We start from the raw sequence: 13,666 nt of genomic DNA on the forward strand, positions 1-13,666 counted from the left end.
ACAAGTCGCGTTTCCCAGAGAGGAAAGTGAGTAGGTAGAAATCAGGGTGCTGGGTTGGGGGTGGTGTGCGCCGCGCCCAGGCCTCCAGAGTCTGGAGGGCAGAGCTGCTACCCTCCCGGGCGGGACTTAGGCACTGGCGTGCCGCTTGTAGCCCTGGCAGCCGGCAGTGCTGGGCGGGCGTGGACGCTCTGCGTCTGTCCAGCAGGCGATAGGAAGTGGAACTGGGAGCGCGTGGCGCAAACTGAGCGGGAGTTTTGGAGGGAGTTTGCATGTGGTCAACTCTGGGCTCCTAAGCCGGCCCCCAGCTCACGTTACACTCTATTTATAACCTCTCAGAGCCATTTCCCCCTGAAAGCAGTTCTCTGGGACCACCTTCTTTTGGCTTCAACCTCTCCCACTCTTGACATCTGAGTAGTTCAGGGAAGCTCTTCCAGGTCCGACTGTTCATACGCAAAGGAGACTGGCCACTGGGGCTCAGAACCGGGATTATCCGAGCTCTGCAGAAGTGCACGGCTATTGCTTTGGGAGGGTAAAAAAAAATCATACGGTTTCCAGTGAAAAGTGACAGAGGGTGGTGGCCTTTGGAACCGTCCTGAAGTCTTCTGCCTGGAACCCGAAACTTGCATGCTATGGAACACCCGCTCTTTGGCTGCCTGCGCAGCCCTCACGCCACGGCGCAAGGCTTGCACCCGTTCTCCCAATCCTCTCTCGCCCTCCATGGAAGATCTGACCATATGTCTTACCCCGAGCTCTCTACTTCTTCCTCATCTTGCATAATCGCGGGATACCCCAACGAAGAGGGCATGTTTGCCAGCCAGCATCACAGGGGGCACCACCACCACCACCACCACCACCATCACCACCATCAGCAGCAGCAGCACCAGGCTCTGCAAACCAACTGGCACCTCCCGCAGATGTCCTCCCCACCGAGTGCGGCTCGGCACAGCCTCTGCCTCCAGCCGGACTCTGGAGGGCCCCCAGAGTTGGGGAGCAGCCCTCCGGTCCTGTGTTCCAACTCTTCCAGCTTAGGCTCCAGCACCCCTACTGGGGCCGCGTGCGCGCCGGGGGACTACGGCCGACAGGCACTGTCACCTGCGGAGGCGGAGAAGCGAAGCGGTGGCAAGAGGAAAAGCGACAGCTCAGGTAAGGGCGCACCAGGCACCCTCGAGAGTGCGCGCCGGCCTGGAAAGGGGGCGGAGAGATGCCAGGGGAGATTCTCGCACTAGACGGTGGCAGCGGGGAATATGGGAATGTGTTGCCTTTTGTGGCTTCCCGCGGCCAAATTCGGCGGTGAAACTTTGGTCCTGATATTTGGGGGACACGTGTTTATCCGAGAGCAATGCATATACAGCCAGCAGCTCTAAGCTATCCAAGGTCCTAAACTAGTTTACCAGAAGGTTGATAAAAAAGGACAAGTGGCTGTGAAATCGATTGCGAAGCGTGACCTTCCATCCCAGCGCTGGGGAGGGAGGGGCGTGCGCCCAGGGACTCAGCGTCGGTTGGGCAGGCGTGCGTGCGGGTGCCGCTTCTTGACTTTTCTCTTGCAAGTTCCCGACTCTGAGTGGCTCGATTTTTCCCATCGTTAACTGGATTTCCAAATCATTGCACAATATTTGGAACTTGCAGTGGAACTTGGCAGAGCGCATGAGAAAAAAAAAGTTTTAGTTTTTTTTTTTCTTCTAACATTCTTATTTCAGCGTTCTTTAAATAGCACACTATTTCAAATGGTAAAATTTTCCCTTTATTGGGGAAAAAGACATTGTCTAGGAATTCAGATTTTAAGGAATGTGTCAGAGAATTGTAAATAAATAGATGCTCACACTGGAAGAAAGACGAAACTTAATAGTACATGTTCATGTGGTGTAAGCTAATTACAGAATCTACGTTTCAAAAGTGGAAAATAAATCCCTCTACCTAGTGTGTATTAGTAGAGACAAATACAGCGAAGCAACAGCAACTCGGGTAGTGTTAGTTAGCTACGTGCCTGAAGGTGGTATGCAAGGGTGCGCGCAAGAGGCGCTGATTTCAGTGGGGATAATTTGAGCAGCCACGCAAAAGGGAAACCTTTCTGACCTCTGGTGCTTGAAGGCACAACTTGCCGAGTAACTTTTCTGCAGCAATCTAGAGAAACTCAAAGTTTTCCAGACCGCTTTTCAAAGCTCTTACCTACCTGCATTATCATAAAATTGTTAAAAGATACTTTAAAATTAAGAGACTTGTGAATTTTCTTTCGTGGCTATAGTGCAACCTGGATTGCATATTTTTGGAAGGTGTCATTTGTTTAGTATAATATTTGCATATTTTTCTTCCTCTGCGGAATTGGGTTAATAATAGTCCTAGAAGATAATCCCATATGTTGGTTTGAAGTATTGGAAAAATGTTTATCGTGTATAAAGCTTTAGGCAAGATGCCACATAAATGAAAATGATTGGCCGCATGTTTAATATTCCTTCACCCTTCACAGCAATATCAATTGTTCTTCAGCGACACTGTGGGATGGATTCTTCTGTCATGGTCTCAAAAGCTAACTTTTATTTTCCAAGGTCAGGGGGTGAACTTTTAATGTTCTGTTACAAATTAGTTTTTATAAGAAAATTACCAGTAGTGTCACTGATATTTAATGTACTTTCCTAACTATAAGTGAAACTCTCTTTAGATAGTGAGTTGAATGGTTAATCATAGCAAGAAGGTTTCAATTTTTATTAGAAAAACAGTCAATTTTAGAATGCAGTGACAATTTCATGAACTGAACATTTGATATCAGTGTCACTTTGGAAGCAGATCCCAGTTCAGGTTGATGAGAGTACTCTTGCAATTCCCATAAGCTCTTACTGTTCATTTTATTTTCTGCAATAAGTAACCTACATGATAGATTGTTCTTTATGCTTCCTGAACTGAGCCATTGCCCTTAAGTTTCTTAGGGCAAACTGAATTTTCATACAAGCACATGTTATTTTGTTTGGGGGAAACCAAGAAAGTGGAATTCGGTAACTGATTCCCTTAATTTATTTTAATAATTTTTTTAAAGTGGAATAATTTAACAAAACATATTTATCTCTCCCCCCAACTTAGTGGGAAATAGTCATTTAACAAAATTAAGTTCATTTCTACACGTTGAAGCTGATAATGAGGGTACTGGAAAAACAAGCCAAAGCAAGTGTTTGTGTCAGCTGCATAAATTATTAACAGATTAAAACTTGAGTGGAAAGTACAATTAGTCATCACCAAGGGTAAAAATACTGGGGACTTAGGACGAGCTTTTCTTTCCTTTGATATTTTGAAGAAATATTGACTAAAAGGAAGTAACCCAATAATTTCTGTTTAAATCTATGTACACTTATTGAAAATAAGATTTTATTTTCCAATTTCAGCTTGAGGTATATCTGTCAGATATTCAGATAGATTTAAATTAAAGATATCTTTCTCATGTAACAATTGCATTAGGTTTTCCATAAATTATCTTCAAAGATATTTTGTTTCATAGACATCTTGATCCAGCACAAACTAAAGCAACACTGAAAATGATTATGACCCTGGTATGCTATTAATATATATATATCTCGCATTGCTTATAGCACATTTTCATATTTCAATATTTCTAAAAAACAAAATTGAAGTGATTTCAGAACTCCTAAAATTTAAAATTGTGTTAGACAAAAATCTCATCCTATATAGTGAGACCATCTGTATTTTGTTAGGTAGTTTATAATTACTTTTCATTTATGGTTGAGAGAAAATGTAGTACATAAATCCAGGGTAAAGTCAGAACCAAAATTCTGTATCCCTGCATCTAATACCTAGACTGTATGTGTCTGTGCTAATTACCATGTTAAATTCTAATAGAATTTTAAGCACCAGAAAATATTGAAAAAAGCTTAAATATTTATAAACCTTACTATTTTATTTATAGTAATGATTTAAAACTATAATATGTACGCTTCTATAGTATATATTTTTTGCAGTTTCCCTCCACAAATGCACATGGACACACACATATACAAACTCAAGCAGCTTTATGTTTTGGAAGCAAATATTTATGGACTTTAGGCTTCTTTTACGTAAGTTTGTTGACAATTGAAAATAACCAAATTAAATAGAAAAGCACGCCGTTATATTTTATATGTGTTAAACATTTTTGTAACTTTGAACCTGCTGCTCTTTCCAGCATTATTAGCAAAGCCAACATCTGCCACGTCTTCAAAGGGACCCTTAAAAATCAAAACTTTACAACTGTGCTGAAAAAAATCACTACAAAGCAGGTGATTCTGAAAAATGTCTATAAATAGTGTGAATTGCTTGGTTTCAATTACATTTCATTGCTCTTTGAGCAATCTAGTAGTAGGAATAAACTGCCCACTTTTAGTTAAACTAACTAAAATTAATTCATTGATCTAACCTTAGCTTTTGTGCATGCATTATACAGTGTACATATCTAGATATTTTCTATTCAAATTTATGAATACATATTTTATACAAAATAAAAATTATATCAAAAAAGAAAAGAGCGATTTGGGGAGGTAGATTTTACTAGGTTTTGAATCATATTAGAGTCTTGTAAAATTACAAATACTTTATTTATAGCGACTATATCATAAAGCCTTTGCTGTCAAATTATGTCTGTCTATATGCTTGACTATCCAGAATGACTAGCAAATATTACATTTAATAAGCTGGAAGTTAAACTCAGAGTAATACCTTCTCAACCTCATTCAGTATTACACTGTAATATTTCCAAGACATTTCAATCATTGCGTTTTCTGAAAGGAATAAAATAGTGTTATTATTCATTTCTGTGTTACTGGATTGTGGCTTTTCAGCATTTGCTTCAGAATTTAAAAATAATATACTAGATCTTGAAGATTATAGTGAAGTATTGAACAAATCAAATGGATTTGTTTTTCACTCTTTGTCTTGGACTCATAGACTAATTTTGGGTGTGAACATTTAAAAATGTTAATCTGACATAAAAAATTCTAAGTATCATTGACCTACATGAGTGTTCTAAAATACGATCTAAAATAATCACACTCAAGTTAAAAGCAACAATTCCTTTAGAATTAAAATGCTTTATTGTTGAACATTAGCAATGAATGGAAGGAAGAATGCAAATAAAAGTAGGAATAGTTTCCACTTCTGTGAAAATTTCTTCATTTATAGTTCATTTTAAAAGAAAAATCATAAATGCAAGGCATAGTATTGCACAAACTTTCACTGGGCTTCGAAATCCAGAACTTAGTATTTAAAATTTTAATCTTTGTTTACGGTAATTATCAATAGAAACCATTACATTGACATATTATAAGCTGATTTTTACTAATAAACTGAAAACACAGTACTTCAGTCATTACCCCATCTTCCCTCTGTGTTTGACAATATAGACCATTCATTATAACCCTGGAATTTAAGTTGTAATATTTATAATAAGATCTAAACATCCTAAGAATTTAATTTTAAGCAAAAATGAAATATCAGAAAGTAGCAATCCTTTCTCTTAGATTCTGGGAAATTTGGGAGGCGAATTCTGTATGTAATGAAATAATTGCTTTTTTTTTTGCACTTAAGAAATGTAAATCTATAGATGAATTAATAGTTGAATTATGTAAAACGTCACCATATATAAGCCCACTACATGTACTTAGGCTGATAATGCTGCCTTGCTTGCGAAATTTTATTCGTTTAGTGTTTTTATAATGGCAGCTTGACACACAAAACCAAATGTGAAGGCTTTTTAAATTTTCATTTCAAATGGGATAAACCAATATAGTACAACAATATATTTTAGTTTTGAACTGTATTCACTTCAGGAATTTATTTCTAAATTTTCAGAGCATATCTTTTTTCCAAGCACTGCTATGAGGACTGCAAATGTCCTTGAGCGATAAATGCTAAGGGTGCAGAAATATTAGAAAATAAATTACAGATAGAAATTCCTTAAATAATATTTGTTGAATTAATAGTTGTGGACTTATCTCTCCCAAATTTTCTTTATTTTTGTCACTTTTTTAAAATAAATGAAGCATTTTGTGCAGGAAGATATATAAGAATTTCCTCCCTTGATTGTAATAATAAAATGAGAAGGCTTAATTCTCAACTAGCCAGTTACATTGTATTTCCTGGCTTATAGTATTGGTGAATGATTTCAGTGGTTAAAATCAAAAGCAAAAAAATAAAATAAAACACAAACTAAGGCCAAAGTCCACAGATTAAAAATTGAAGTAAATGCGATCTATTTCCTATTTAACGTATTTAAGAAATAAGACACATTTTATAGTCACAATTTGCTTCTATATATCATGTGCTTTAGATGTTAATATGGTTTACTGACATACATTTTTTGTAAAGCTTATAAATATAATGAGGCACTAATATTTTGCCTACTTTCCTTATGATGTTCTTATGACTATTTCTTTTATTAGCGTGTTGAACTGAGCCCCCAAGTAGAGAAGGGGTAACGGTATAAAGTATAGTTAGTTGCAAAACTCTCTACACTACTCCTAAATCATAGTCATCAGTGAGATTCAAAATCCCATTGGAGAAAACCTCGCAGAATATTTTATTTATTTTAATGTAGTAAAACTTACAATGGTCAAGGTCATATAGGGCTCAGCCTTCAATTTGCGTTAGAGGCAGAATTAATCTAAATCTGATGCTCTTTTCCCTAAGAGTTCTTCCTATTTTACTTACATTATAAAAATATTGATTTTTTAAGAATGTTTTACTAGATAGTATTTTATGATACAAAATAATCTATAATGTATCTATTGATGCATTTGTGTTCATCTCAGATGTTCTTTTTATGTTTCAGATAAGTATTTTCATTTAAAACCTTTTGACATTATTTATTACTAAATTAACAGAAAGTTACATGGTACGTGTATGATTGAATGGGTTAGTAATTTTCATGGGTGATGAGTGGTTATTAATTTTCTTCTATATTTGAAATTTTTGATATATAGTAAAGTAGCTCATTATCCCTGAAGCTTTCATTTATAATGTTACGTTGTCTACAGAAATATAATATTTCTAAATTTATACATGTTACTCGCTATTAATTGTGTACTGTATTTTTTAATATTGGTTTTCACAGTGTTATGAAAATAATTTACATGTTTTTGGTTTCTTACATCAGCATATGCACAAGAATGATCAGGTAGAATCTGTACTGTATCTATACATTTTTGGAAAGGGTTTGTATGAAACAGGGAAAAAGCTTTTAAAAAATAATCCCTTGTTTTATCAATAGAATTAGAAATTAATAAACTGGATCTTTAACTTGTGTGATAATATTGCCATTCTATTTTTTAAATTTCCATTTACTTAAATGCTTAATAATTCTAAACTATTTGTGTACCTTGATGACAATTCTTATGTCCTTAAAAATGTGTACTTTTATTGCAAATATAGTATCTTTTTACTAGGTGATAACTCACAGTGGTAAAAACTTTAGGGTATTGATTATAGCTTTAAATTCAAAAGCTGTTGCTCTTCAAAATTTTACAGAATCAATTCAATGTGAATGTTTCAAATGTATTTAAATATTCTGCTGTTTGTGTTCATGAGTTTTATTTCTAAGCTGTTAGAGGTATGTTTCTTAAAGCTTACATAGGCTTCATTGATTAAAATTATGATTATAAGCTGCTTACTTTCATAGTTTTTTGTTTTTATTGTAATCTAGTAGAGAGGAAAATGGCAAGGAAAGGATAAAAGGGAGGGTGCTGAATTAACTAGGACGTGGAAGCTATACTTAAAACACATGTTAAAACAAGGCATTTACTTTATATATGCATATAGATATATAGATATATGCACACCCACACCCACACATATATATGCATACATTACTAGAACTCCAAATTTAATTTTCTGATAATAGTAAATCTGAATTAGAGCATCCTTATTAAATGCCATAATTTGATTATAAATGTTCCAATTGCAAAATTTAATATTAAGCTTGAAGCATATATAGTTGTGTGAGGAGTCCAGCAGGCTTAAGCTGGCAATCAATGATAGCCATAAAAGTCAAACTTGCCAAGTCCCTGCAGTTTTTGTTTTCTTTTGTTTTTCCTCTTTCTTTAGCTCATTATTCTTCACACACTTCAAGAGATTCCCATAATGTTACAAGAAAAAAACAAATTCGCAGTTATCTTACGTGACTGTGGGCAAGAAAATGACTAAGGTGAAGTCATCTGTCAGGCTCTGCAAAACCTAGAGGAGGGTCCAGCTTAGGTTGGCAGATGCCAGTAGAATTTTAAAGGCCTGGAATTTTACTCTTTGAAAATATAGCCTTAAATTTTTGCCAGAAATGACACCCAAATGAAAACTTATTTTTACAAAGTGATAGTTAATTGCAAATGCAGTAGTGAAATATATTCGGAGTCTGTTGAGGTAGCTTGTCCACCGTCTGGACTGCACAGTAAACATTTGGATGATTACTCTTAGCCACCCAAAAAACTAGCAAACTAAACTGAGGTATATTCTTATTAGTTGAAAAAATTAAATGGGCACGACTCTTATCAAATTAACAATGAATGCAAAGCAAATTTTGCAAACCATTGATTTATGTTGGTAGGTAACACAAGCAGGAAAATATTTAGAAAAATAAATATGTGTCATCTGAAATGTAATGCAGACTAGCTTTGATTTTGTAGGACAACAGCAATTTAGCAAATAACTTTCACATTTAAAGAACCATATAAATAATGCTTGAACACTCACTGCATAGGTTGGAATCAAGTGATGTCTCTTATTTAATATTATTCAAAGATAATATGAGGTCTTAGTATGTTTACTGCCTTTAGCAATTAAAATTTTCTCACCTATAGGCTATGTTTACATGGGAATTTCTTTTTCTTATTTGAAGTATAAACAGATCTGAGTGCATTAAACTAGACAGAGTGTAGATGTAAAAATGATCGAGACAGATTGAAATGACAGGAAAGTCAGAGTTTAGGCATCCCTATTTGGAGGCTTGCTGCCACCCACGTTTCCAGGATTACCATCTTGTGAACGTCCACACCCAAAATTCAGAGAATTATAAGTAATTTTTCCTCCAGAACTATTCTTTGTTCCTGGAAGTAGAGCTTTATAATTTATTTTCTAGAATACCCAGATGTTTAGGAAAATATAAAGAAGTGGCAACACTTTTGCATATTTAGCCATTAGTTGATAAATCATAAAAGATTTATCCTATTTCTTAGTTATCATATTAGACAAGGAAATAGATGTCACACTCAAAGGGATAATTGAAGAGAGTTTGATGATGGCAATTTGATGGTGGGTGCGATGTAGGGAAACCACAGGAAATGATGAATCACCCAGGATCTGTCCACAGTTGGAATATATTAGCTCCCCTAACCTGAGGGGGCAAATACAGGGAGCTCTTACCAGAATCCAATGAGCGCAACAGGACAGAAGCTTTCTTGAAAAGTTGGGACCTCAGATGGAGGATTGCATCTCATGTCAAATATCATCCAATAACCTGTCTTCATGTCCTCCAGTCTTCTTTTGTTGCTTCCCATTGACCAAACACTATCCGAAGCCAGAACCCCGGGGGCTAGGTAGATGAAACCCTAAGAGTCAACCGAAGAAGAAATGAGGCGAGCATATCTGGGAGAACACAATGGTTAGGGCTAAAGCCCCGCTCTGTTTCTTACTATTGTCACCCCTCAGCCACAAATTTTAACTTTTTTGTACCATTGTTTCTGAAAATGAAATTGAATTAATATACACAAAGCAATTAGAACAATGACTGGCTTAGTAAAGTGTTATTATTTTTGTCATCTATCATTGAAGGTGCCATTATGTCATGCATATGCACCATCTGAAAATAATCTGTTTTATGCTACCTGTTTGCATTTTATTACAAATACTGCTATAGGAAATGTGGCTTGCCTAAGTAATTACTAAAGATTTAAAATAATCATTGTCCTTAGAATTGTAAATGGCATGAAATTTCCCTGAAATGTAAGATGAATTCTAGCCAAGTTATGTAAGAGGCTCAAGTTGCCTTTCCCACCCTTAAGATTCCCATTCCACAGCCTCTTTTGCTTGGGCCTCTCCTAACCTCCTCTTCTCTTGTGTCTCCTGCTACTTCTCCATTGAAAAGCTGTTTTCAGGAAGAGTACGTATTGAACAAACTAAAGAATGAAATGAAGACTTTTTTTTTGTTTTTTGAGACCAGGTTTTTTTCTGTTGCCCAGGCTGGAGTGCAGTGATGCTATCTTGACTCACTGCAACCTCCGCCGTCCAGGTTCAAGCGATTCTCCTGCCTCAGTCTCTCGGGTAGCTGGGACTACAGGCGCCCGCCATCACGCCTAGCTAATTTTTGTATTTTTAGTAGAGACACGGTTTCACATGTTGGCCAGGCTGGTCTCGAACTACCGACCTCGAGTGATCTGCCCGCCTCGGCCTCTCAAAGTGCTGGGATTACAGGTGTAAGCCACCGCTCCTGGCCAGAACTTAACTTTTTAAAAAGAATGTACAGAGGGGCAGGGCATTTAGTCAAGAGGAAACAGAACTTAAATAAAAGGAATTCAAATATGACAATGAAATTTTGGGTCTCTGTTTTAGCTGTTAACTAGGAGGGTGGGAATGACATTTTCCTGCTATGTTAGAAACTTTATGGCAGAGAGAATTTTCTTGTTGTAGCTCTGTTATTTTTAGTAGTTCCAGTTGCAGACCATTAAGTATGGCAAATGTGCAAATATTACTGAAAGCTGAAAACATGTATGTCCCACACAAAATGCATAAAAATAATTTTATTTTGGTGGTATAACTTCTTTTTACAAAGAAAATATTTTAATTATTTGTTTGTTCACGCTTGCATATTTAATACGTTATTGAGAAACACCACTTAGATTGAGGTAAAAGGGCAGCAAAACCCCTGGAATTGCAAGTCCTGGGTGGTTGACTGCGTTGACTCTATTTAGTTTAGTCACCTCTCCCACATCCACAATGCAACGTGCAGAATTCAGAAATGTACCTCAGCGAAATTGTGAATGATTTTATGCGCTAGACTTCTACAGAGCCTTTGAATAAATAATAGAATCAGACATTACATTAAAATCATAAATGCAGAGTTAACTCTTTAAGCATTTTCAGATCCACAGCAATTTGATCCCTAAAATGAGAGAAGTTTGAAGGAATAGTGTTTCTCTGCTAGATAATAGTAGAACGGGGAGGAGAAGAGTACAGGATGTAGGGAGAAGAGTACAGGAAGAACAAAATATTAAATGTCTGATAATATACAGCAGGGACAAGAAGGGTCCAACAGCATCAACCAGTGCGTCGACTCTTTGATTTTAGAAGAGGCTTGATTTGTCAAAGTTTTCTTAATGAATAGTAATCTGTAATATTTAAACAGATGATTAGAATCAAAATAATCAAGACACTAGAAGAGACTCAGAACACTACCCAGTTCAATGAATGTGTTTCCTAGATGAGGGAATGTGCCCAGAGAAGTTAAGTAATGTCTGTTCATTCAGCCAAGTAGTGGCAGCTGAGCTTCCATATCCTGACTTCAGCCTAGTGCCCTTAAAAGGAATATCTCACAAAATATTTTGAAGCCTTAAGTTTTTAGTCTTCCCAATAAAAATAAATTTCAGCATCATTTAAAATGTTGGCTACCGCTTTTAAGTGAACAAAATGGAATTTGACAAAGTGCTTTGCTTGGGTGTAAATTACCTCTCCCAGAATCTGATTTCATGATTACCTCAGACATTTTTCAGCCTTGTTTTATGAATGTGAACAGTGATCAACTTTCCTAGCTTCAATTTTTAAATTTTTTAACGATATAGCTCTTGTGGTCAGTTACCAAAGTACCTGAATATATTTGACACAGTTTAATATCTGGCAATGTGTAGATGGGCTTTGCTATAAATAGTAGATATTTATGTGAACCGAATCATATTTTAGGTAGTTATTTGTGAATTGAAGAATCTGTTTTTTGTTTAAAAATTTAACATTTAATCCAAGTAAATTTTGTTAAGTTGAGCATTACCTGTATTATATTTGCCTTTTTTTGTGTATTCAGACAAAGTAATAAAAAACATTATTACAAGTAGACACCAGACAACCTTCCCTTATCTCAAGTCCTTAACTTTATCCCCAGTTTTAGAAAGCACTTGATTTAAGAAAATTGAATATAGTCTTTTTGCACAGAAGATGCTGAAAAATATTAATGATTGGTCATTTTTCTAATGCTAACCAGGCATACTTTCCTTGTTTCTCCTCCTTTCCTGTTCACATCCGTCTTCCCCACAATGGGTAAACACCAGACCCATCTGTTCCTCTCTAATACAACGAACTGTATAACCTCTGGAACACTCTGGCATTGACCATTCTTGTCTATTTCAGATCCTTAGTTCTTACAAGACTCTCAAAACACAGAATTAAATATCAAAAATACTGTTAATTATTCCATAACTTTTTTCCTTTTGTTTTCTAAAGACAACACCAGTTCCAAACATGCATACACACACAAACACACACACTCACACACACAATCTTTTAGCTAATTAATTTTAATTTACTTTCAAAATGCTTTCACATTCATAGTCTCAGTTGATGATTTCTCCTTTTCTATTAGACTTATATTTAAGACTCAGTTCCATTGCTTCATCCTACCAGAGCATGGTTCAAATCCATTCTATTCCATATTCTTCTATATTTTTTCTCTATACCTACTTTCAAGTCACTTGCACTTAATTAGTTCTTTCCCCAGGACTCCCTAAATATTCTCTGAGCATCTTTATCTGTTGTCATTCTTCTATAATTAAATGCTGTAGAATAATACAACATGTAGTATTATTTTGACCCTATCATTTCTCTTCGTGGAATTCTACGTTAACCTGAAATTATTCTACACTTAAAATACAAATGTTGAATTATTGGCTTTGAAACACATGACACAGGGAGTGGCTAATGTCAAAAAATAATATGTTATTAGGTATCACTCGTACTGGCTCTTGTGTGTAACCAAATTTTGTTTAATATTATATTTATCGATAGATACATATGTATTATTATATATATCTATCATGTATCTATATACACATACACATATATGCACGTGTGTGTGTATTTAGAGCAGTGTTTTTCTGGCAAAGTGAACTTTTCTCTTAGTCTTTGGAACATGATGCTTAATGTTAAGAGTTTAAGACAATGTTCTGATACTTTCTAATGTGAATATCTAAATATTTATAGTTTTGCTATATTCAAGTTTTCTACAGGATTTTCCACATCTCTCAGTTAGTCAAGAATCCCCAGTGACATGCTATGTCTTACTATCTAATTTCCTCAGAAAAGAATTTAGACTATATTTTAATGAATTTCTGTCTACAGCCTCTCATCCTAATCATTACAACCTTTATTGACCAGCTAGGACCATTTTTGTTGATATTGGTTTTGCTTTTGTTTTGGTTCCAGGCTTTTAGTAGTAGGGCAAATTTTGAAGATGCTTGGGCAATCTGTAGGAGAGTTGAATGACTGTCCAGGTTAAGTGTAATTATCTGTGTTTGTGTCTAATTGATATTTATGGATACTTTCTTTTTTCCTTCCTTCCTTCCTTTCTTTCTTTCTTCCTTCCTTCCTTCCTTCCTTCCTTCCTTCCTTCCTTCCTTCCTTCCTTCCTTCCTTCCTTCCTTCCTTCCTTTCTTTCTTTCTTTCT

The 13,666-nt window shown here is 35.8% G+C and overlaps 1 protein-coding gene across 2 annotated transcripts in view; it reads left to right on the forward strand.

The window, feature by feature from the left end:
- The first annotated feature begins 223 nt into the window (after window positions 1-223).
- The window catches only part of MEOX2 (mesenchyme homeobox 2), a 72,676-nt gene continuing 59,233 nt past the window's right edge, over window positions 224-13,666 (forward strand). Inside the window, exons 1-2 of one of the 2 annotated variants that reach the window (XM_011942793.1) lie at window positions 351-467; window positions 607-1,143. In XM_011942793.1, coding sequence (XP_011798183.1) covers window positions 630-1,143 — 514 coding nt within the window. In that variant the 5' untranslated portion in view covers window positions 351-467; window positions 607-629. Of the gene's footprint in view, window positions 1,144-13,666 lie in introns of both variants that reach the window. The other variant, XM_011942787.1, reaches the window with a different exon arrangement.

The sequence above is a fragment of the Colobus angolensis genome, unplaced genomic scaffold (genome assembly GCF_000951035.1).
Source record: "Colobus angolensis palliatus isolate OR3802 unplaced genomic scaffold, Cang.pa_1.0 Scaffold104, whole genome shotgun sequence".
NCBI lineage: Eukaryota > Metazoa > Chordata > Mammalia > Primates > Cercopithecidae > Colobus > Colobus angolensis.